The sequence below is a fragment of the Aptenodytes patagonicus genome, chromosome 2 (assembly GCF_965638725.1).
Source record: "Aptenodytes patagonicus chromosome 2, bAptPat1.pri.cur, whole genome shotgun sequence".
In the NCBI taxonomy this organism is placed as follows: domain Eukaryota; kingdom Metazoa; phylum Chordata; class Aves; order Sphenisciformes; family Spheniscidae; genus Aptenodytes; species Aptenodytes patagonicus.
Genome location: NC_134950.1, coordinates 144,142,654 through 144,167,733, shown reverse-complemented (window position 1 = coordinate 144,167,733; position 25,080 = coordinate 144,142,654). Strand labels below are relative to the sequence as shown.

Sequence of the window (25,080 nt, the reverse complement as noted above, 5' to 3'; positions counted from 1 at the left end):
TTTGAAGAGTAACCCAAATCCAGAACAACGTGGAACTCACCCATCTGCCACGGATCTCCCTTTACCTTCTACTTGTATACCGCATCTCTTATTTTTGCCGTTTCTTTCTGAGAAATAATTTGTCCTTTTTAAGATATGTGCTTTTTTAGCTTTGTACATGTGTTTGTGCAAAGATCTTGGAACTGGTGATCTACCAAGAGGAAATCAATTGTCAGAGGAATTATTAGTGACTGTGTACCAGATATATTTAAACTCTTCATTTATATTCTTGCACCTATTGTGGATATTCAAGCTTGCAGAAATTGCAACTCAGTGATCTGCCTGGAGAGCTAGTTGTTTTTTGCAAACAGTAAGAAAAGCTCTCCAATACTTTCTGCTTAAGTTTTTCATAACCAAGTAACCACCCATGTATTTCTTCCAAGACTAACTAACTAGTTCATTTGTGAAGAAAAGATTTCTAAAGCCATGTGGAATAGTGCCCTATAGTGTCTTTACTGCCATAACAATAAGCCTGACTTCAGAAGTGATATTCCACACTTTTTTTAAAGCTTGTTTTAATTTTTCATTCTGCCTTTTGATCCTTTGTTTAATCATTGCCTTTGAAAATTTGGAAGGCATTCTGTAACATCCTCTGTTATTTGCAGAGCCCAGGTGAAGCCTATCATGCAAAGTGTCTAAAAAGTGCTGCCATTTCCATTAGCCTTAGAAATGTCTGCTTTGAAATTAATTTTTAATCTTCCAGTGGCACAAACTTCCAAGAGGGTTTGCTTTTTTGTTACTGCCCTTTCTGAAGTAGGAGTTGCTGGTGCCTAAGGCGGGGAAATGCAATGCATTACTAATTATTTGTCTCATGTTGCATCATAAATGGTTATTGGTTTGTCAGAGCAACTTATGCCAATCTTCATTAATAACTTACATGTGAACAACTCTATATAAAGTAACTTCAAAAAGAAATTATGTCAAATTGTTTTCCCTTGGACTTTTCAAATCTAGTAATGAACCACATATTGCACTTATTAATGTCCACAGAAACCTCTGAATTTTACATGTGTGTCTGTAAGATAGCAGAGGGGAGACAGGCAAACATTGCATTTTTGTACTTTTATCAATAGCCTTTTTTCCATACAATCCATGGGCCGTGATGAGCCCCAAACTTCCCCTTCATCTTTGATTTCTCTTCAGATGACAGCATGGTTGCTGTGTGTCCGTGTACAACTGACCTCTGCTGGAGAGAAGGCAGCTTGACAGATGTGCGTAATTGCTGACTGGTTTGCCCTCTGTTGATCTAATAAGGCAATTTGAGGCTACAATAACTACCTTCTGAATTCACAGAGTGAGAACTTTACAGTTTTGAAAATAATCTTAACTCTGCCCTACTGCACATTCACCTGGTAATTAAGACAGGTATGTAATCAGATAATGCCTACTGGCAGAATACAACAAGTTGGAAAATATTATGGATTGTTGTTCAAAGGGAAAATGTAAAATTAGTACACATCCTGGGGTATACTGAAACGACTGGATGTTTTTCATGAAATGCTGTTAAAAAGACATTATTGATCATAATGATTTTTTTTGTAAAAATGAATATAATCATATCTTCTTGGAAATTGAAGATTTTATCCCTGTCTTGTAAAATCAGTGATAACACAATTTGTGTCCCTAGAACAAGAAATCCACAAAAATGGTGAGAGCTTTTGCTGTGGAAGATTAGAGAAGACAATGGTGAGAATTAGGTCAAAGAGAACAGGGCATCACATGTAGGGAAATTAGTTCTTCCTTCAGAGAGCTCCTTAACTGCGCTGGTTGTGTATTTTTCTTCTGTTCCCGAAGTTTGTCGGTCCTAGGATCACCTATTAAGAATATAGAGCAAGGCTCACTTCTCTCCAAATTTCCTTACAATAGGTGATTCTGAGGAGAAATTGTGTATTTTTTATACTACCCTGGCCACTGAAGTTCTTTCCAAACTCTTCCGCACAGGATTCCCCATTATTCAGTAATAATTTTGACCAGATCTATCATTACATTTCATGAGGGGTTTTTTACAGTTTTTCCTTGACATTTCCATTTTTGTGCTTTATTTTTATACTTTAAAAAGAGCGGATCACCTCTGGCAAATGTGAATATAACAAATATCAAAATTGTGTCCCAATGAACTGGGGTTTACAGTGTTTTTTTTAAAATGTCCTATGTGAGTTATCGGTAGAACATAAAATACCATTAGTTTGTAACAAAAAATGTAGGATTAACAAGCTTTGGAGACTTATTTATGACATATATCAGTGTGCCTGATATCATCATACAATGTGATGGCATGATACAGTCTATGATACTTTGCATGTATATGATACCACGGCATCATGGTTATATATATATGATAGCATGTTAACAATAGCAGAACCTCGTCAGGCACCATGGAGAACCAGTCTGATCTGTCGATTCAGGAGTATGAAATGACCCCAAAGCCCACTTAGAAACCAGTCAGGAACACTTTAAAGGAATCCGCTGAGTTTGCAGGGAATTTGCGAATGACGCACAATCCAAAGAAACCTAAACAAACCCCGTGGGATTTATGCTAAAGCTGAGACTAAGGCAAACACTTCCAAAAGCAAACAGCAGATTCCGAAACTCAATTTTGAGTATCTGATTTTGAAAGGGCTTTGTTTTAATAAAGAGTTGCAAACTGAGTGCCCCAAACTCAACACTTTCCAAATTGTGCATTTAAAACCACGAGCTCTTTTCCACATGCTCCAGCCTGCACAAGCAGATGTTGCTCTTTAAGGACTCTTACAGGAGAGCAAGATAGGAAGCTTTCCTGCTTCAACTCAAATTAAACTGAGAAACCGTTATTTCATCACTGTGTCCTCACCCGCAATGGATGCCGTTGTTCTTCTCCAGGGCTCTTTGTCTCCCAGCCAGGTGCAGTCCAGCTGGGTCTGGCAGGAACTGGAGGTGATGTGAATCCTTGGTGGCTTTTCCGTGGTCCGGGTATACTGCACTCTTCCTAGGACAGGCCCTGGACCTGGAATGGCAGAGGCTGGAGTTAGCGCTTCCCACCAAAACAAACCAAACATGGCTCCAGGGACAGGTTTCAGAAGGGTACCTTTCCTGCTCTCTCGGACCAGAGGGCTGGAAAGCAGCGAGTCATGTGTCCAGGACATCACGTTTTTAAAGAACAAACTATGGTACCAAAGGGCATGTGTTTTCCTCCTGTGGGGGGGCAACATACTTGAGTGCAATAAGAAGGAGAGGGAAGCTGGGTTATCTACACCAGAGATGGATGTTACCTGCAGGAACATGGACTACCTCCAACAGCCCTGCTTGGCTGCTCTCCCCCGGGAGATGGATGTGTTGGTGCAGGGAGAGGAGGAGGTATGCTGCCAGGAGTCTGGCCCTCCTCTCTGGTACCTGTCCCCACAGGAGTGGTGTGAGGAAACAGGGACAAAACAAAACCTCTGCCTTTGGGCAGACTTGCCCTCGTCTAACCATGAAAACTGGGTATCATTCACTTGCTCCGAAGCTCTCCCTGTTCTTCTCCAAAGGGACAGGGCCTCAGCATGAGCCCGCTGCACTCAGGACAGTTGGCCAGGCTACGATAGGGCTGATGGCCAGGCCACGATAGGGCTGATGGCCAGGCTGTTATGGGGCTGATGGCCAGGCTGCTGTGGGGCTGATGGCTAGGCTGCTGTACGGGTGATGGTGAGGCTGCTGTACGGCTGATGGTGAGGCCGGCATGGGGGGGATATCTAGGCACCTTTGAGGGTGATGGTGAAGCCATTGTGGGGCTGATGGCTGCTGCCATAGGGATGGTGGCTAGGATGCTGTGGAAGTGGTGGCGGGTGATGGCTAGGCTGTTGTGGGGCTGATAGCCAGGGTGCCGTGCAGCTGCCGGCTAGGCTGCTGCAGCGGGGGGCAAGCCTGCGCCAAAGCGGGGGTGACACCCAGGGATGACAGCGAGGGGGCCTCGGAGCAGCCGGGGGAGCCCACTTCAGGACGGAGTTGCTGGGGGGGGGGGGGGGGGCGGGGCGCGGGGGTCCAGGCCCGGCGGAGCCCCGGGTGGGGCGCCGCCCCCCCCAGGAGGCCCCGCCGCCGCCACCTGCCCCGCGCCCCCCGCGGCCCCGCCCCGGCCGCCCCGGGCCCGCCGAGCGCTGCTGGGCTGCCGGGCGGCGGCGGGGGGTGTCGCTGGTGAGGGCGCGCGGGCGGAGGAAGAGGAGGAGGAGGAGGAAGGCGGCAGCAGCAGCAGCTCTCGGGAGGAGCCTGTCCAGCGTGAGACAGCACATTCAGCTGCCGGCGGCGGTCCTGCTGCAGCGGCGGGCGGCACGGCACGGCACGGCACGGCACGGCACGGCGCAGCGCCGCGGGCAGCAGCCGTTCGGGCAGCAGCCGTTCGGGCAGCGGGACGTCCCTCCGGTCCCCCGGCGGCGGGGGCTCGGTGAGGGCTGCGCGGCGCCGGGAGCCTCTCCGCATCGCCCGGGCGCCGGCGGAGGTAGGGTACCCGCGGGGGGCGGCGGGGCCGGGATGTGGCCGTGCCGCGGCGGAGGGGGCGAGCGGGGGCTCCCCTTGGGGGCCCGGCGTTGGCGGCGGAGGAGCCGGGCGGGGGGGCGCTCCTCGGATGCGCATCGGCCGCGGAGCCTCGGCGCGGCCGCCGGAGGCGCTCCCCGGGCTACCGGCCCGGGCTGGGTTAGCGGGCATCCCCCGGCTGCCCCGCAGGAACCGGCCGGCCCTCGCTTTTCCACCCCGGCGGCTCGCCTCCGGGGAGGGAGCGGGCGGGGAGGGCTGCGGTGAGCCCCGCCGGCCTCAGCGGCACCTGCTCCAGTCCTTGGGGCTCCTCCCGGTACCGGCACCGGCACCGGTATGGCCCCTTCCCCGTCCCGCTCCGCTGCGAGGGGCTGCCGCAGCCTCCCCGGCTTGTGTCTCAGCGCCGAGCAGCTTAAAGCAAAGGGGGTGGGTGGGTGGGTGGGAAAAAGTTTCCCATCTTTAATTCTTTGCACAACGTGACCAACAGCGGGTTTACTCAAGTCCATGACAACAGCAGACAGAGAATTAGATCTTTTCCCGTTCCTAAGGTAATTCCCTAAAAGGGTGAGAGAAAGAGGGAATCAATTAGAGGCCTTTTCCACTAGTAGTCCATTGAAATACATTTTCAAAAGGATGTTATTACGGTTACATGGCCCCGGGAATCCCCCTGGGTCAGCAGAGAGCATAAGGCCCCTAGATACTTCTTAGACAAAGCCCCTGTCTTACTGACTGGAACAGAGTATGTTTGTCTGTCAATATTGGCATTGACAGAAAGCACAAATTTTAACTATAAATACATATAAAATAAGGATTCTCAGCAGACCAAGCGATCTAACCTGCTATTATAGGGGGGATGAGATGGAAAGACCTGACATGAAGTTGGCACGTGGCTTTGGCACTTGCACCTGGTAATTTATCCTGACATAGAGGGTTTTGTCAGCTCTTCGCTTCTGCATGAGGACATTTAATTACCTCTGAAATGGCTCTAAATATCATGAAGCACAGTGCTGCAAAACCTGTTTCAGAATGGAAATCCAAATCCCAGGACCATCTATCTCCTGATGGTATTATCAGATGGTATTATCAGAGCCACCGAGGAATTTAATTTCTGTTACGACCAATGTGCAGTGTTGAAGTGCCTCGTTTGTTCTTGCTAAGTTAATGGGAAGAAGTTATGTTTTCTTTTCTGATTCTTTTAAGCTCCTCTTTTACTTTCTTTCCATTTGAGAGGACATCTCTAGTAACAGTCTCCACACTTAGTGAAGGTGGATAAAATTCCTCCTATAATTTCTGTGTAGCATTTCTCAGCAAGAATGGGTTTCCTCAACACAAACCTTGGGGCTGCACCCAGGTCTTTGCCCCCTGGGAGTGCTCACTCTGATAACCATTCTCTGCTTCATTTTGTTTTCCCAAAACCATCCATTTATAGTCCATGAAAATACAAAATGTGTTGCCCCTTCTGCACCTTCTTCTCTGTTCACAGCCTATTTTGAGGATTGGGACTTCCTATCCTCTTCCTTGATGTGTGAAAGACTTCTGCGGGCCAGGTATGTGGAGGTCCAGAGATTGTTTAGAATTGGATTAGCTAGATTTCTCCTAGCTCTAAACACCTCTGCCTCAAATTAGTCTACTCTAAAAATGCATTAACTGCAGTGCCACCTTATCCACAGTTTAAGAGAGGAATCTTTAAAGGAGCAGCAGTAAACCACACCCTATGCCTGCAGTGATTATTGAGAATTTGGAAATCTGGCTACTCAAAGAATTGTCAGGCAAATACTCTCTTGTACCCTGCAGATCTTAAATTAAGAAGCTGACCTTCCAGCTCTTTCTATAGGAGGAAGGGCAGTGAGCTGCCCTCCTTTGTGATGCCCTTCAGTGGCTATTTTTTTCATTATTGAAATGCATTTGTTTGTTTTCCAGTTTGTGTTTTTCCAGCTTCAGGTTCCTGGTTCCTGTTATGTCTTCTCTCATAGATAAAAGCCTTGCTTTAGCATCTGTCTTCAGTGTAGGTACTCTAAATGACGCAGCAAGAACTTACTTGCTTTATTTTCAAATAAATTAACAGATCAAGTCTCTTGGTCTCCTTTTGTTTTGTAAGACAGGTTTCAAGAATCATTCCTTGCTGCCATCAGTTTTCCAATCTGCAAGAAGAGAGAGAACACTAGATAGAGCTGGACACGATGGGTTGTGGTAGAGGTCTCACCATTGCAGGATACTGGACAACGAGGTGAAATGGGCTGGGAGGTAAAAAGATAAGGAAGCAAAATAGAAAAACATAAGGGTATAGAAAGGCATTGCTGTTTTTCAGAGCTTCACCAACTCCTGGTAATGATTCAGGTAATCGTGTGGGATCTTTCAGCTCCTCAAACTTGACTTCTTCTCACAGAGGTTTAAAATATGTTCATGGTCTCTCTCTAGGACTACTCAGGCTTATTAACTAGTGCTACACCTTGAGTGCCCTGTTGAGCTCATTTGGCTTGGTTTGACCAACAGCAGAAGCAGTAATTAGGAATCTTGCAGAGCTGCTGATGCCTAGTGCCAAAAGGAGCCCCTACTTGGAGGTGGTGGTGGGATGTTAACAGAAAGATCCTCCCTGTCCTACCCATGGGCTTTAATTTTTAGGGAAGTTAGAGGGAGCTAACGCTGAAATCCCCACTGAGGTGCATGGGAAAATTCATATCTGCAGAGGTATGGGCTCAGGCTTTCTGCAGCTGTAGCCAGACATCATGACCTCAGTGCAATACTCATCTGATATTTTCATATTTTTATTTTAAAAACCTTATATGAAACAAACCATAATGACTGTAGACATAGTCTGTGTGTAAAAGGGACATTTTCCGGCGGGAATACTGATTGAGTATGCTGGCAAAGTGCCCTTAGTACAGATGCATCTTGTATTAGTAAAACTGTGCTTTTGCCAGTGCAGCTTATTTTAGCTCATCTGAGCAACACAAGTTATACAGGTGAGTACACATTTATGTGTCCATAAGGGGGCTTGCTTTCCAGATGAGGGATCGTGTGGTCTTCCAGTCAGCTGACCTACATAAGCGGGTAGGAATGGTAATGCAGGAATGATACTGCTTAAAAAACAGAAAATGTGAAAAATCTGAAAAAAAGTGTCTGAAAAGCTGCAGTGGCAGCCTGAGACCCTGGCTCAGTCTAAATCTCAGATAGACACAATATGTCCCTTTTGCTACTTGGTAATTATCCATCTAAAACCGTGCTAGCTCTTTTTAGTCAGACATGACATTGGGAGCTGTTGTTCACTTGGCCATCTGCAACCACTCAAAATAAGGCAGTATACAGTATACATGAGCTTGCTCCCCCGGTACTGTTCATTTTAGGTGGCATCATCTTGCCAACTTTTCTGGGAAATGGCTACTTCCAGGCAGATGGCGGGAGCTGCAGGAAGCTGTGAAGCAGACTGATGTGGGAGCCGCTAGATCTCATAAAGACAAGACACCTCTGATCATCTGTGAGAGCTATGATGTCCTGTCTCTTCCTAAGCTTAAAACTATACCCCCTCTTTTTTTTTTTTCTGTGCCGCTTCAGCACTTTTTGTTTTCCCTTTTGAGGCAAAAGCGTTCTGGTGAGTGTCCGGCAGTGCACTGCAGCAGCAGAGGGCACGAGCAGGAATAACAGTTCTGGAAGCGTTTTGTGGGCAGCACACCGTAACTCCATGCTGAAGTTTTAAGGGCAGAGGACTCAGCCCTATTGCTGCTGACAGTAACAGGAGTTTCTCTTTGACTTCTCTGGTGGTGAATCTAGCCGCTAGAGTGATGGCAGGAGTCAGCTACGTACATTGTTTGAAAGCCATGAGACATCTCCAAACCCTATTGAAGCCAACGGGAGTCTCTGCATTGACTTAACAGACTTTGGACAAGGTCCTGTGTAACTGCTGCTTTGACCTGTGTGCAGGTACCTGTATTACCTGATGAATAATCGCTTCTCAGATGACTTTTGTGATTCTTGGCTGTTCTTTTGTGATTCTTGGCTGTTAATCTTAGAGTAAAAGTACATGTTATCCTATTTTCATATTTAACACTGCTCCCATGCATGTGGATCAGCTTGCCTGACCTGGAGAGACAGGTTACATCAACCTGAGGAGCAAACCTCCCTGGAGCCTTTCTGGACCAGTGCAGCTCTACCCTGTGTATTCCCCAGGTGCTGGCTGACTGTCCCTGCTTGGCCCTAGAATAATTAATGAGTAATTCAGCAGAGTAAAAGGGCTCATTTACTGCCGCTCAGCAGAAAACAGTTACAGAGGGAATCTTTTAAGGACATAGCCTTTTGTTTCCAGTGAGATCTTCACCTCTTTACATTTCCTTTCCTTCTTGCTGTCGTTCTCCGAGGCTTATCCTTTTCTCTCTTCCTCAATACTAGTCTTAACGCCATGTTCCCTCCTCACCAGTCTTCCCTTCCCTTTTGTCTCCTCTCCCTGGGATAGAACTGGTTTTAGTTCCTTGTTCTTTTCTCCCTCCATCTGTGGTATGGTACAAGTAATTCCAAATCCTGCTCCTCAGTTATTAATTTTTCAGTTCAGTCCAGCGGCACGATGTGGTATGTTTTGTGTTCAAACAACGGGGAGTTATAATAAGGCAAAGATACAAAATGGCCTAGTATGATTAAATATAAATAAGTATAATGGAGGATATATTGTTTATCTATTTATATCAATATCTCCAAGTCTTTTCTAATGCTTGATTCTAATATTTTCATGCTGAATTTGACAGTAAAAGGTATCCCCCAGACTATGCTATGTTAGTATTGAAAGTTAATTACTGTAGGTCCTAGATCACATGCAGAGAACATACGGATTTGTCTTGCTTTAAACTGTTCAGCCCTTCCGTTCTGTTTCCATTAACACAGATCTTAGCTTTTATAGTGCGTAGACAGCAGTATTAAATCCATACTATTCAAGGCATGCCCTTGTTTCATGTTTTGCACATTAGGCCACCACTGTTAGGATCAGAGTGGTTACCAGGTCACTTGGTAATTGGGGCAGACATTTCAAATGATTGCTATTGTATATTTTCAGAAATTAAAATATTTAACAAAACAGGGTCACAGAAAAAAAAAAACCCAGACTGCCATCTAATACGGTTCCTTGTATTTGAACCTGTCTGTCCTGGTTTAAGGACTGTTCCACTTACTGAGCATTTAAAAGAATTTCTTCTCTGATTCTCACAGCACAAAGTTGGGGGACTATCTAAACTCCTGTGACTTGCTTCATAATACATGTTTGTCTTCTCTTTAAGTAATATAAAAGAATCACCGTTTTCATTAATCACACTATTCAAAGTCGTATGACATCGGGTTTTCTCATGAGTTTGTTTCTAGTTACATTTTGAGCAGTTGCTGAACCAGCAAGTGGTTTGTATCATAATCTTGAAGGATTTCAGATCTCAGTTTGCCCCTAAATGAGTTCTTATTTTCTTTGTCCTTTTTTAGCTCTGACTGCTCATAGAGCTTTGTTACACGCTCATAGCAGTTTGTTACAGATTATCAACTTCTGCCAGTCTTCATTGCCTAGGAACACAAATTACTTTTGGAAAAACCAGAGAAAAGATAATTCATGCTGTATATATGTATGGGTGTAAGCTGTGTGGTGCGTTAAACAATGAATGGCTTACAAATCTATAACCTTTTGGAATGAAATAAGAAATTTGACCTAAATCGTACCCCCTAGCGTGCAGTTAGCTATTCATGTACGTAATCTGCTGCACTTGGCAAAGCCTGTGAATGTCGTATTCCTGCCTTTCACTATCTCCATAGTAGTAATAACACAAAAAAGTTGTGCTGATGGGATAGGAGGGTATTGTACTGGAGACAAAAAAACAGTGATGCCATTCTCTCTTTGTACTGAAAAAGCCCGTGGGAAAACTGTCCCATTATTTCCCACAATATTTTCTTTTTCACAGAAATTTGATTAATAGCAAGAAAACAGAGGAAAGCCTAGTTTCTCAGCCTTTATGGGCCTTTTCAAATATATTAAAAACACCCTGTGCAAATTCATCACTATTTTTATCTGATAATTATAAATTATAGAGCTTTAGGTTTTTTTCCATATGTTTAAAGCACAGAACTCAAAAGATCATGGTAAATTATATTCTCTGGAAGGGGAAAAAAAAGATGGAAAAAAAAGATGTTGCAACCTTACTACTAATGTTCTCCGCATCTTTTACAGCAGCCCTTCCTTTATGTACATAACATGTATTGGTTTTTTATTGTTTACTTATCAGTGAATCAGAGGACAGGGAAATAAAAAACTATAGACAGCCACGTTGACATACAAACATATGAGTCTTTTCAAACAAAATTATAATATAATGCAGTATTAGTCAATACTGGTATTGATTTTAAAGTATTTAAATGAAGATCATGTCTCCTCAGTGTTGATTCAGTAAACTTTTAATAGAACAGCTTCAAGTTTAATTCTTAAAGTTTAATTACAAGTTCTTCCCAAGAAAGTTTCTGATCTCACTAAACTAAGTGATTAGGCATAAGTATAATTAAAGTCAGCGGTCTCCTGTTTTTTGTATTATTTTTCTTAAAATACTGTATGTATCTATCTGATTGCCTTGTGGACCACCAGTGGTCCCATATTTTGAGAACCACTAGCAAAAGTTGATTTATTTTCCGAAAATATCTATAGCATTGGGTTCCTCAATTGAAGAGAACTGGTGGCATCTAACCAGTGTCCTGGGCTCAAATTCTGGAGCCGAGGTCCTGGCGCAGTAAGTCGTGCGCTGGGGCTTACTTCTGGAGGACTCCTGCAGTGCACTCCAGAGATGCGATTGCCCCATCAATCAGGCTGGGGACTTGTTTGCTTCTGCTCTCAGTCAGCCCATTTGCTAAAGTTTCTTTGTGGAAACCAGGGCACTTGAGAGGTACGTGTGTGCGTGGGAGAAAAGAGTTCACGTGCAGCCAGCCTTGCCTTGGTAGGAAGCTGTGATTAAGACGCGGAACATGCCCACATCTTGAACCTGGGACACACACCTGAATTTCCCAGACTTGAAGTTCTTATGGGTGCCTGGGAAGCTCAGGTAAATCTAGACCAACAAAATGGTGTAGAAACAGAATCCCAAACTGCAATGCTCAAAAATCTCTGCTTGGCTGTCCCCTAGCTCTCGAAGCACATCAAGTCTCTAAAAACCTCCTTTTTCACCTTAGAGTTCTGCTTCTGGATGTGTTCTTACCCTTGAACCCCCAGACTCTACAGCCTGGGTGTCCGCTGTCTGTCTCTTCTAGGCTGCTTCATCTAGTTTGTATTTCATGAGCCCATCTGTCAGACTATGCGCTCCATGCCACGCTGGCAGCTAATGGCGTGTGCTCCCTCTTTTAGTGCACCCTGGTTTTAACAAGACTCACCTAAGGTAAAGGGGTCTTAGGTAATTTTTGCCTTTGCCTAAGGAGATTTTTGCCTTCATCTGTAATCTAATCAGCAAGCTACTCTGCAGTAGGCACCCTCCCAGTCTTTCCCACTGAAGCTGCTCCACTTAAGTCTAAAGTATTAAAGATTCTTTGAGCATGACAGAACATGTGGGAAAAAGAGAAAGGACTCTCCAGTGCTTTACTTCAAGCACCCGGCGAGGAAGAGGAGTCTTGGGCTCCAGATACTAAATACAGCATTGTATTTTAAACTAAACAGTCTCTTGCATCTGCTTCTTCTGGTCAAATGAATCTTTGCTGAAAAGAAATTAATAGAAAATAGCCTCAACGGTTAAGAATGCAATCTCCATTCCTCTAGTCTTTCTCACCCGTTAGCCAACAGTCATTCTAGGGAGGTGGGTTTCAGTCCTCTCAAGACAGAAAAAACCCAACCCCTCAAAAACCCCAAACCAAACCAAAACACAAACAAACCCCCCAAAAAACATGTTTCTCCCATTTGGGTGGAATACTTTAACCACTTTAAGAGAAGATAAGTAGAAGACATAGACTTCTCGGTTCTCAGTCCTCTCTCATATTCAAATTCTTTGCAGTTCTTTATATGTCCTTTAAATTATGCTGTTAGACATCTGCATTTATCATCTTGCCTTTTTATCTTAGCATATCTTTCTCCACTTACGTGGATCAATAGGGATGATTGGCTAAGGCTAGCTCTGATCATTCATGTTGCTTTGTTACTACAGCCGAAGAAGCCCTGGGAAGTACAAAGGGAATGGTAGTGTTGTTTCTTCCACTTTGCTTCCCTAAAAATTATGAGAACTCATATGAGATATTCTGCATATTTCTTACAGCCAGGGCTCTTCCCTACTTTCTAAATCTTCAGGTGTATTGACTTCAGAGATGAAATCAATGTGTAATATTTTTAGCCTAATTACATCCTTACAAACATCAGCCACAAAGCAAAGCATATTTTTGTTTTAAGAAAGAAATAATATCTGGGTAAGTCTTCCAGCAAAACCCGTATGTCGGCAGCATAGCTTGTTCTTTGACGTCTGTCTGGCAGTTGTCATAACTGGGTTAAGAAGCAGACACTAGAGCATGCATTTTTCATGTTTGGGTAAATGGCTTTAAGTATCAGTTTGCTGGCCATATACTACTAGGGTTGTCTCAGGAGGATGGTAGAAAAGTCGGAGGGGTCAGTTTTACCCCCCATACGGAGTGAAAGTACATGTTTTAATGTCTGAAATGTTTGCAGGATGGAGAAAATGAGTCTTTGTTCCACTTCAGGAGAGACTTGCAGACATCTTGAAGTGAAATTCTATGTTAGGTCTTCGTAAGTCATTAAATAGATTCCTGGGAGGCACTTTGGTACTGTTACGATGAACCAGATATTTTATATAGGTTTTGAAGAAGTCATGATATCAATGATAGCAGCAGATATCATTGAAATCTGAGCATTATATAAGAAGTACATAGAAAAGAAATTGAAATCAGAAACATGAAATACAGGGTGCTTTTTTTTTTTCTGGATAAGTGACCTGTAGCTTGAGGATTAGATTCTGTGATCTCTCTCACGTTATCCATCTCTAAAATCTTATCAATTTATAGTTTGCATTTGGTTCTCTTTGAATGTCAGAAAACTTTTTTAAACTATCCTGCTAGGTCCTGCAATTCCTCTCTGAAGCAAGCGAGGAAATTCACAGAAGATAACATAGTGCAACTAGTAGGACCTGTTAATGTGTGGGGAATGTAGAGTCGCAAAGATTCAGAATTGTGGTAAGTCCATTCCCAGCCATATGCAAAGCCACATATGGAGCCCTGCGTTTTACTGCAGCCAAACCATAAAAGATAACAGAAACAGGAGCTGATAGAGAGGGAACTGACCAAGAATACCTAGAAATCTTGTATTCTACAAGATCAAAACGTTGTCAGGCGTGCAATTGGTTGTTTTGTTAAAAACATCCGCTCTTCATAACTGGGGCACGATTGCTGCGTCAGATCCTGAGGAAATACAAATCAGTATTGGCTGCATCACTGAGGATCATCTCCTAGCACCACACCTGAGATCATTGTGCAGTTATAAGTGTGCTCATTAATGCTTATTAAGGGAAAATCCAAGACGCTTGAGAAGACCTATTTAAAATCTAGTTTTCTTTGAGGTGATACATGCAGTCAGTTCTGTGGAACTCAATATAAAGGGAGGATATTTGGTGGGAGATGTGCAGCAGCTTTGCTAGAGTGACCTGTTAGTATGTAGTACTTAAATTCATTCTAATCCTAGCTGGAATGTCGTGTGTTTCTTACTTACCTCCAGCAAGTTGTTGCCAGCAGCTTGTTCTCTTCAACCTTGATGGCTCTTCCATGGAACTGTGCTTGTTGGAATTGAAAAGGTCATGGTAAATTTAAGAGGCTAAGGGGGCATGAGAGAACGGGATGATGAGCAGGTGATGCTTCATTGCCACCATGCCTGGTGCTGGAAGAATGGGCAATAGTAGAGCTTTGCTTATATGCTGCTTTGTAGGGACCCTATAATTCTGCTGTAACCGAGTTCATTTTGTCGAAGGGCCATTATGGAAGAACAAGAGTGAAAAGATTAAATGGTAAGAGATTATCAGGGGAGTATAACTGAGCAGTTGTGGGTACATACCCTACACCCTGTCAGCCTCAAAATAAATAGGCTAGAGATGCACTGACCTGTTGCGTAGCAACCAGGAGGAAGCACAGAACCAAATCTCTGGATGCTGTGATTTGTAAACCTTTACAGAACAAAGTACAAGACCTTTTCCCATCTGCTAGAAATGTTCAGAAGCTGAAGGATAAAAATGGTGCATTCCCTGAAATCTAACACTTAACAACCATTTTTATTTATAGATAAATACACAGATGCAGTGTAAAAAGCCTGACTGTTTTGCCTCAAGGTTATGTAGAAAAAAATACTTAGTGTCTCCAATTTTACTTAGCATTTCCCTGAATCAATCACCAGGAGATTCCTTAAAATACTGCAAACGCTAAGTTTTTGCAGCTGCAAATATTTGCCCATTGTTGTAAACGTTGATATGCCTATTTAGCAGAAGTATTTATGTTATTCAACTGAAGTCAAGTACAAATTCTGATGCATGATGAAAAGAGGTACTCCTATGTTTACTTAAAAATTGCTGTCAAGAGGAGGATTCTAGCCCCTCTTGCCCATTTGAAGTGTCTTTCAAACATTATTTTCAAATGAATACTATGGATTAGAATGCATTTATGCTAGGGTAACAGCTCCCTCTCATTTCTTGCAGACCAAAGATGTTTATCTGCTTTGTACAATTTCATGCTTTGCATGCACACTTTACACTTGTTAAAGTCATAGGTAGATCCCATGGGATTTTTTTCTGTTGTAAAAACATATAATAATCCTAACTAGGAAATGTGTTAGTTTGTACAAAATAGAGACAAATATGGTACATAATAGAAATGAATCATTTTTTCTGGTAGAATACTCCATATGTAATAGTTTCAGTAGTAATAGTACTCCCACTGTATAAACCCATTCTTTAAAACAAAAAATCACCAAGTAACGTATTTTATTGTGCAACTTCCTTTGCCTTTCAAACTAAAGACATTTTGCAGTTTTGGACTCAAGAGTAGCTGGCTCTTTATGAAGGCATATGAATAATACATGTATAGCATCTACAAGTACTAGATGCTGCCTATTTATTTTAGAAAAGTATATTAATGACTCAATTATTTATAATTAGTTATATAGGACGACTAATGCCGTATGTAACAGTATTTAATGAACCCCTTTGGTAATTGCAATGGAGATAATAATGAAAAGGACAACATAGGAAGTCACAAAACAGGAAAGACTTCGAGGCTCATGAGGTGGTGAATATAGTTCTACTCTAGTGCAGCCTACTGTGCAGCCTACTGGATGAACAGCATGTAAAACCCCCCCAAACACCAAAAAGCAATAAAGTCTGTAGGCTTTTTTATCTCGTACCAGATCTGGAAACTCAGGTTTCTTTTTAGGTGAGCTCGGTGATAGCATACAGACAAGATGCTATTCTAGAAGACATAAAGAACAGGCTTTAAGAGGAGGGAGATGTTACATCTTATTTTCTTCTGCTGCTTATAAAAAGTGTGCACCGTCATCATTTTCTTTGTTTTTATTTTATTCATTATACATTGGGCACTTCGTGCTTATTTTTTCTTGTATTTAGTCCAAGCTACGTACATGTGTTGCCACTCTTTGTACCTCTGTAACTCTGTGGTCTTATTACTCTGGCAAGTATCAATTTATTAGTTCTGCAATTGTAGTAAACCTTTTTAGATACCTGTGGCTGTTCCTGCTGTTAAGCACTCATATAAATGGTTCGAAAAAATATCTGCTCAAATATTGTGATACTGATCATTGATGAAGACCTTGTAGCTTATTATAAAAGTGTAGTAAGTATTGGCTTGTACCTATAAAAGTACTTGCATGGCTTTTGGTCCAGTTGAAGGTAAAATGCTGTTGTTTGCATCTTCCATGCTTATGTGCTTACCGCTGCCACTAATGAAATGGTCGTGAGATGTCACTACCTGTGTGATAAGCTTAGTGGAGTAGTTCTGCGCATGTTCTGTACAGCAGAGAAGTTTGTGCAGACACCATTATTATTTTAAGATGAATGTAAATGGTCTTTCAAAGATCTTGTTTCATGCACTGACAAGCTAAAAGGAACTGCTGGGAGCATATTAAGGGCAGGGTTCTTCTCAACCAGTCTGAGACATTTACAATGGAGATTCTAGAACTTAACTGATCACCCAGGGCCCTTTATCATCATTGGAGAGGAACTGGTGGCTTTGGGGCATGCTTAATCTTAACTGCTATTAGACATCTGCTTTAGGAAAAGTGGAATCACATCCTAGGATACCCAGACTATTTTGACTTTACCTGCATCGATGGTAAGGATACCTCTGCATCTACATTGTGGGCATCCAGATGTAGTGAGATAAGTCCAGTAGATGGTGAAGTCCCAGAACGCAGTCCTCAGAAGCCTCCGTGCTGCATTTGCACATGGCCAGGTGGCTGCCATCCTGACGGGTCTGGTGACCCTTTGATGTGCAAGTGGAATTGGCTGTATTTCCAATTTCCAGGGGGGACTCTGAGGCATATTTAATGCATACGGGGAGAACTGACATCTTGAAATACAACAGTCCGTTTCATTAAAAGTCATGCCAGGAGGAGCAGGCTCCTTTCTCCAGTAGCTCACAGAAAGGAGAATCCCCTCAGAGTAATGGGAGTGCACACGAGTGCTCTCTGTGCAATGTTGTTCACATCCACGTATCCTGCTACATCTCAAGAACCTGTCTTAGCACTTGGGTGTAAGCTGTTCTGGAGTGGGAGGACTCTCTCCTTTTAAAACTGTGTCACTTGACAGTAAACTGGGCCAAACAAAATAAAATTTGGTCTAAGATTATGCACCTCCCTTGACAAGGGGAGCCCTAGGCTGCTGCCCTGCTATGAGAACTATTTCTACATTTAATGCAGCGTTCAGTGTGTTTGATCCTATGTGTTCCTTCTCCCAGATAGGTTATTTAATTGCTTCACTACAAAATGTGCTCGTTACTGTTTCTCTCTGACCGATGCCTTCTCCCAGGCTGTAGAAGATTAGGTCATACATAAGCCTTGGGCTGTCATTGTGCACCACAGAGAATGTTAAAAGTAAATCTTTTTTACTGTTTGCCTTTACCTCTTGTGGTGGCACACTTTTTGGCACACAGGGTGGCAATTATTAGAAATTTGTTTCCAGTAATGAATACAGAGCGTTAACTCTCTGGTTAATGCCAAGTAGAGTGACGAGTACGCTTGCCTCCTTGCTCACTGCTGACTTGCTGACATCTGAGAAAGGTGGTTACATAGCCTTGGTGTTCAATTTGTGCTAAAATAGTAAATAGCCAGTTTGAAGGTTGATAAGCTGTTTGAGGGGCTAAGGAATGACTATAATATATGCAGGACGAATTTAAGTTACGAAAGTAACTTGAGATTAATTTCTTTCTGTAACTCAGCTCTGGCAACATTCCTTGAAGGAAATTTAATACATCATCTTTGTTGTATGTAAGATCTGTTTTGTTATAAATAGGGCAAAGTTATAACAGGATTTGATCACCCTGACTGGAGCTTTGTAAAGAAGGGGCCAGGCACTAAACCGTTGATGCTCAAATCAGGGAAAAAGCTAGTTAGTTTTCTTGACATTAAGGGAACGAATTTTTAGAAAGCCGTTCATTGATATCTGACAAACAGCTTGAAAGGGATGCCAAACCCTCAGGGTTTCTGTCATGAGCCTTAAAACACATTTGCATATTTTCTGCATAGAAACAGGAGCTCGCTCTGCAGAACTAAAAGGATGCAAAAACTCTATCTAGTCCGAAGGGCTCTGAGGGGGAACTTCATAATCAGAATTCAAATGTGTGCAACAGATTAGGAAAATGACTTCAAATGGGATTTCAACCATATCTGAGAGAGATCCACAAATCCTGAGCAGATTGGTAGGCAAAATACTACCTACACTGCCATTAAAAAGCTTGTTTTCTTCTCTGGGCATTTCTCATGTAAAAAATAGCTTGCTGACGTCAACTGATCACACGGATTAATGTTGATTAAGGTGCCACTGCTTAGTTTTATTGATATCAAATGCAGTTTTTCTGACAGTTTTGATTTCTCTTTCTCAAATTGAAAACAATATCATCATGAATAGGACCAGAGTGATGGAGGAATAAAGAAATTGTGGTCCTCTGCCTACAGCCAGTGCACCCAGTGTTCTTCCTAGCTATACCATTTACTGTGAGTTGTTGTGGATTGAACTGGGAGTCCCCAGGCCTTGAAAGGGCCGCAGGGTACCTTGCCAGGACGGGCAGCTCTGCTGAAGTAAGTGCAGAATCTGTGACGGTGTGAGCCGGACTGGTGTAACTCCTGCTGCTGGGCTTCAGCTGGAGGTTTGATTGGCAAGTGTTAGCACCCGTGGTGTGGTCCACACACAGATACAGCTACCCTGGCCCCTCTGGCATCCCTCATGCTGCTCTTATGCCTGCCATTTTCATTGAATGGTTTCCTCTTCTGATTCCACATACTATTCTTTTCTTTCATTAAAGGAAAATGCTTGCAAAGACAACAAAGCATTTGGGGCCAAGATTGCATGTAATGTGCAGGTGATGTTTTGTTGGCAATATCCTCCATATCATGGACTAAATGTGCCTTTATCGTTTTGAGGAGGAAGCTGATGACTGCAGAGGAATTTATGATGGATGAAAGTACCATATAATTTTTAGCACATAGATTTACTCTCCAGTCATCCACCCACCCAGGCAGTAATGTGGGTGGAGTTCTCATTACTATTAACAGAGAGTTGCCATTTAAATTTCACATGCATCAAGCAAACAATAGACTTCCATTGCGTATACGTGGCACTGCCATTGATCTGATTGATTCTGAGTTGCAGTGGTGGATGTGGTCAGTGATGTGTGAATTAATAGGAAAGGCACAGTTAAATCTTTTCATGAATGTCTATATTAGTCAGGACTATCTTTGCAGTAAAGTGCTAATAAGAAAATCAGTACTGATACAGTTAGATGACAGCCCATAATGGTGATGATGTTAGAAAATAAATAAATTATCCGTGACTTGTTACAGATTTGTGCAACACTGGTGGGGTTTTAAAACTGTAGAAAAAGATTGATATCGTATGTTCTTTAGACATCTGGCTCTATTTCTGTATGATGTGACTTTTTATCTCTTTACCCTTCATTTTCAAGGCTCACGTAACAACAGCATAGGTTGACAGAGATTTAAAACACAGAGAGTGTACATGGCTTCACATCACTGTCCTACAGAGAATTGTGTTTAAGACTAAATGGTGGGGGAGGTCTTTCAGTAGCTCAGAAGAAATGCTTTTGCCAAGTTTGTGTGATTGGAGTCAAATCAGGAATATTAGGTATGTCTCCTGCCTTTTGGAAAGATGATCTGAGCACGAGACTGTCGGTGGAGCAATGTGCTGCTTTATTAAAGAGAAGCTCAGGTTTGCTGGGTTGCCTGGTTTTGTGCCTTGTCTGCAGCTTTTTGGGGGAATGGCCCAGGTTCCCTGGCAAGGGTGGAGGAGATTCCTGTGCAGGATAGCCCATTGCTTGGCGAGGGTGCTCCCCAAAGGGGTGAATATGTGAAGGATACTGAGACGGAGCTGGTGGTCTGCGTGGGGCTGTACCAGTGGAAGGGGAGGGGATCCTGGGATGGCAGCTGTTCAAGGCACATGCAGAAGCAAAAGCTATCGTGTTTCCAGTTTTTGCCAGTAAAATTGTTACTTGTCTAAGATATATGGGGCTGTGTGGGGCAGATCTAGTTCTCATACTTAAAATTGAAATCCATTTGTGTATCTGGGTCCTACAGTCTGGCAGAGCTGCTGAAATACAAATTGTGAAACAAATATCCTGCTTTCTACAATGTCAGTGTAGTCCAAGGGCCAGCATTTATATAGAAACATATTTGTAGCAATTTTAGAAGCACTATTTTTGATATAATTAAGTATCTTTTTTCAGTAAATAGGGAAAGCATTTAATTCTGTTTTCACCTTGGTTTCCATAATTTTGTTTCCAGCAGAGTCAAAATGTCAGACAAAAGCGATTTAAAAGCAGAACTTGAGCGCAAAAAGCAGCGTTTGGCTCAGATAAGAGAAGAAAAGAAACGGAAGGAGGAAGAAAGGAAGAAGAAAGAGGTAAATATGCAAAAGCACCTTTTAGATAGCTCATGCTTGCAGAAGGGGCTTGCTGAGGTTTTGACATCTCAGTATTGTATACCCCAAGATATCTGTCATGTGGAATGAGATCCTCATCAGTCTAACCTTAAAATCAAAATGCTTATTTTTAGTCAAGAAAGTTGGGGTGAGGGAATTGCTTTTAAAACCATCGCACTGTCAGATGACAACAGTTTAGACAACATGATACGTATGTGTGTGTAGAAAGAAAAATTGATTTGCCACAATGCTTTTTCCTGGGCTCTCCTTCAATGGAAAGGGAGTGGAGAGTGGGGAAAGACAGAAAGAGGGCTTACATTTTTTTCAAGCCATTACAATCTAAATATGTATTTTTGTACTCTGAAGACTAGTTTGATTACTAGCTAAGGTAACAGATTTACAATTATTATTCTCCAGTAAAGTAAAACATAATTGCAATTGCATTTTCATCTTTTGGCATGGGTGCATCTTTCAGTTCTGTTAAAGTTTGATTGACATATTAGTTTATTTGTCCTTGACAATATGCATTAGGTTTTTCATTAAGGGATTTGTACTTCTTTTTATTCAGTCACTTAGTGAAATAGAGGTGAGAATTGACAGGGAGTGGATATTCATTTTCATGCAAAGTCAGAGAAGCATTAAGTGATTATGTTTCCTTTCCTTCAAATGTCAACACTTACCATAGTTTAAAGCACCTGTTATCCTTTACTAATAACTGGTTTCCTTTTAAACTGACACTTTAATATTGTACATGAATTTCATGGAATTACCGTGGAAATGTGATGTGATCCAAGAAATCAGCGTTCCGGTTTTAGCTGTCTTTTTAATCTCTTTTCATTTGAGCCATTTTTGTGCAATTACCAGCACACCCCCCCAGTGAGGCTCCTGGAGTCACTGGGGGAGTCCTCTGTAAGCAGAACTTTAAATGTTAACGTTTCCAGTGTTCATTACTAGCCTGTTAATGAATTAGAGGGAAGGGAGCCAAGCTAGTGGCTCGAGGAAGCTATTAAGTCCTTTCCTTTGTCCCCTGCCTCTGATTTTATGCCTCGTGGAGATCTTGTGGTGGCTGGAACTTTCCGTTGGCCTCGATAGCCAGATCCAACTCAGGACACTCAACTCTACAGATTACACTGTGGTGCCTAACAGTGGCACCGTAAATGGGGTGCACTGGTATGCCTGATGGCCTCCAGGAGTGAAGTCTAACCCTTAGCCATGTACACTGGTGCAGAAGAGTTGTCTACAACCCTACGTACTGTGAGATACTTCAGGCTAGCTCATGGGAAGAGCTGAGCACAGGAGTGTGCCTGAACTTTGTTGTTGTCTGTAAAAGCAGTATGTTCTGCATCCTGGCCATGTCCAAACTGGAGAACATGGGGATGCTTCTGAACTTCAAGGTTTTCTGTTGTGCCTGCACCAACATCAACACCAGGCTGAGGCACTGTGCGAGTTCTGTGTGCCCCACACTCTGGTTTCAGCAGAAAGGAAAACCTCTCTGTGTGGAGGTTAGATAGCATCAGTCGATTTAGAAGCAACCTTAGGATCCAAAGTATAGAGGCAGATGCTGCCAGACATTCTCTGTAAGAACTATGCTGGGATTGCTGTATTTAAGACATGAGAAAATGATAGACACGACCACTTGCATTTTGTTTTACTTACATTATTGGTTACTGCACTAGACTACAAAGTGGAACACGGGTTCATTTCCCTCATCTGCTTGGGAGAAGGGCTGCAAGCCTGTTTCGTTCAAGGGAGTGCTCTAACCACTAGGCTGGGGTATCGGTGTTTTCCTTCCACCTTACTAAACTGGGGAACAATGAGCCAAATGTATGGGATTCTGGCTAATGCAGATGTTGCTCCTCCTGTTTCTAGGTCCCACTAGACCAGAGGGGGAGGAGGCTAATGTGTGGAACTCCAACTAGATACAGATATCTAAGGAAAGATGGGGGGGTCTTGTGGACCATTAGTTTTGGCTGTTAGTGCCCAGGGCTGCCAAAATCCTATTTTAGACACATTAGTCCTTTCCTTTGCTCCTGTTAGATGTTGACGTTTATGAGAAAGTATTTTTATTGCTAACATGCTTGGGACCAAATGTAGGCCCTTAAGCTACATCACTGAAGTCCAATGGAATTTTATTTCTTGATCCTTGAGTAAGTAGGAAGGGGCCATTTTTATTCATTTATTAATGATATCTGTTATTCTATGGTCAGCTTTTATATTAGCTGAGTAAGTTGCATCTGATGAGTGAGAGGCAGAAGATGTCCATCAGTGTACTGTAAAAATCCTTGCAAATATACTTGCAAAGATCAGTTTTCCCATGCATTCAGGGAGAAATATTGTTACTGATATATAGAGTATAAATTATCTAAGTTATAAATTATCTAAACGTATCTCAGTGAATTTCAAAGTGTACCTAAGCAGTGGTGCATATAAATATTTTTCCACACACTTAATTGCTAGAGCTGATTATATGTGAATGAAACTTTTCTGGTTTGTTTTGTTTTAACTCAGGCTGATCTACAGCAAAAGAAGGAGCCAGCTCAGGAAGATTCTGACCTAGACCGCAAAAGAAGAGAGACAGAAGCTTTGTTACAGAGCATTGGTATATCCCCAGAACCACCTCTAGGTATTTAAGAGAAGCACACTGTAAAGCATTCAGCTCTGCCACAATGAATGCATTCCTTCTATTAAAGCATGCTTGGCTTTTTTGATTTTTGGCTGTATTAGTGAAGTGAACTCTTCTGTTTGAATGCTTGCCATACCATTCACATATACCAGCTCATGGCATTTTGAGTACTTGTCATTGCCAAAAACATCTGTTTCATTTCTTCAAGAAATTTTTGTGAACATAATGAAGGTTGGTTTTGCATACCAGCAGTGATTTCTTTTCTGATGGACTGTTTTATCTTCTCTCGCATCTGTCTGATGACCCATAAAATAATATTAGAAATGCTGTACTTCGCTAGCCCCAAGTTTTGTTTCAAAAATTCAGATTAAGCATTTGCTAAGGAAGGAGGAGCATAGTCATGTGGGAACTCCCATTGATTTTCTTTTAAAATCAAGCAAAACTGGAGAGGGGAAATAAAAAGACAAATCACAACTAGCAAAAAGCTTATCATCAGATCATTACTGTAGATTTTAGATCTGGTTTCATGTGCTTGACCTCTTTTTTGGTTTTGATGTTTCAGTTCTAGAATCTGAAGTCCTCAGTTTAAAAATACATGTGGCAAAGTTTATAGTATCTCAATATTGGTTACCTTGATTAATTTGTGTCTCACTTATTGGGTGGCCCTAAAGTGAGAAATTCCCTTCCCTTCCCTTCCCTTCCCTTCCCTTCCCTTCCCTTCCCTTCCCTTCCCTTCCCTTCCCTTCCCTTCCCTTCCCTTCCCTTCCCTTCCCTTCCCTTCCCTTCCCTTCCCTTCCCTTCCCTTCCCTTCCCTTCCCTTCCCTTCCCTTCCCCTCCCTTCCCTTCCCTTCCCTTCCCCCTTGAATCCGGAATCACTGTCACTATTTTAGCTGAAATATTGGCCCCTCTGGAGGTACCAAGCCTTGTCACTAAATTAATTGGGGCTGAATCTAGGATTTTACACCTAGATATTCTTGCTTGTAATATTTAGGAAAAACTCCAAATTTGACAAAATACTGAAGCCTTGATTTAGGAAAGCACCTTAACAGATGCTTGGGTGCAAATGCAAGTAGATTGTGACATTCAGAATTGGGATTTCAATTCATAACTTGCATCAACCAACATTTATTGAGAAAAGTTACTATTTTTATGTTATGATATAGTGACTGAAGCTTTTAAATACCACTTCTCAGAAGAATTGTCTGACAAGTAATGGTTAGGTTTCTATGTATCATAAAATATGTTTTGTAAATTATATCATGGTATTATAAAATCAGATACATTTTTAATGTTCTAGCATTTAAAATACCCATCTTTATCTAAAAATGAGGATATATTTCCTTATCATATTATTAACTAAACACATATATTCATGTTGCATATTATCAATTCTTATCTTAGTTAATTATTTTGCGTTTGTTACTATCAAAAGAACATGAAAATTCACATATAAGATTATTTGTTTTAGTTAAACAATAGGATTTTGTCCTCTTTCATTCCCTGTATATACACTCACAATTAATATACAAAGGAGGCTTTAATTCTGCCTTCACATACACGTATGATACCCAGATCCCACTGTGAATATGGAACACATAAACAGCCACGACATACCTGTAACCTGCCAAAGGGCTGTCACGAAAATGAATTCGCTTTTCATGCTGCAGTCACTTCTGTGACAGTCTCTAGTGAGAATCTGCATGAAATGTTTGACCACATGGAAAATCCAAATCTCTTGACAGGTCTGTCATTATACATTATAGAGCATAACAAAATAGTTTAAAGTTCTACTCCGTTAAATCT

The 25,080-nt window shown here is 42.2% G+C and overlaps 1 protein-coding gene across 8 annotated transcripts in view; it reads left to right on the top strand.

Annotated features, from left to right (window-relative positions):
* Positions 1-4,362: 4,362 nt before the first annotated feature.
* The window catches only part of DYNC1I1 (dynein cytoplasmic 1 intermediate chain 1), a 196,629-nt gene continuing 175,911 nt past the window's right edge, over positions 4,363-25,080 (top strand). For 4 of the 8 annotated variants that reach the window (XM_076331474.1, XM_076331473.1, XM_076331471.1 and 1 more), the window contains exons 1-3: positions 6,046-6,065; positions 20,519-20,636; positions 23,163-23,277. In XM_076331474.1, coding sequence (XP_076187589.1) covers positions 20,529-20,636; positions 23,163-23,277 — 223 coding nt within the window. In that variant the 5' untranslated portion in view covers positions 6,046-6,065; positions 20,519-20,528. Of the gene's footprint in view, positions 4,487-6,045; positions 6,066-20,518; positions 20,637-23,162; positions 23,278-25,080 lie in introns of those variants that run through there. The other 4 variants (XM_076331472.1, XM_076331470.1, XM_076331469.1 and 1 more) reach the window with 3 other exon arrangements.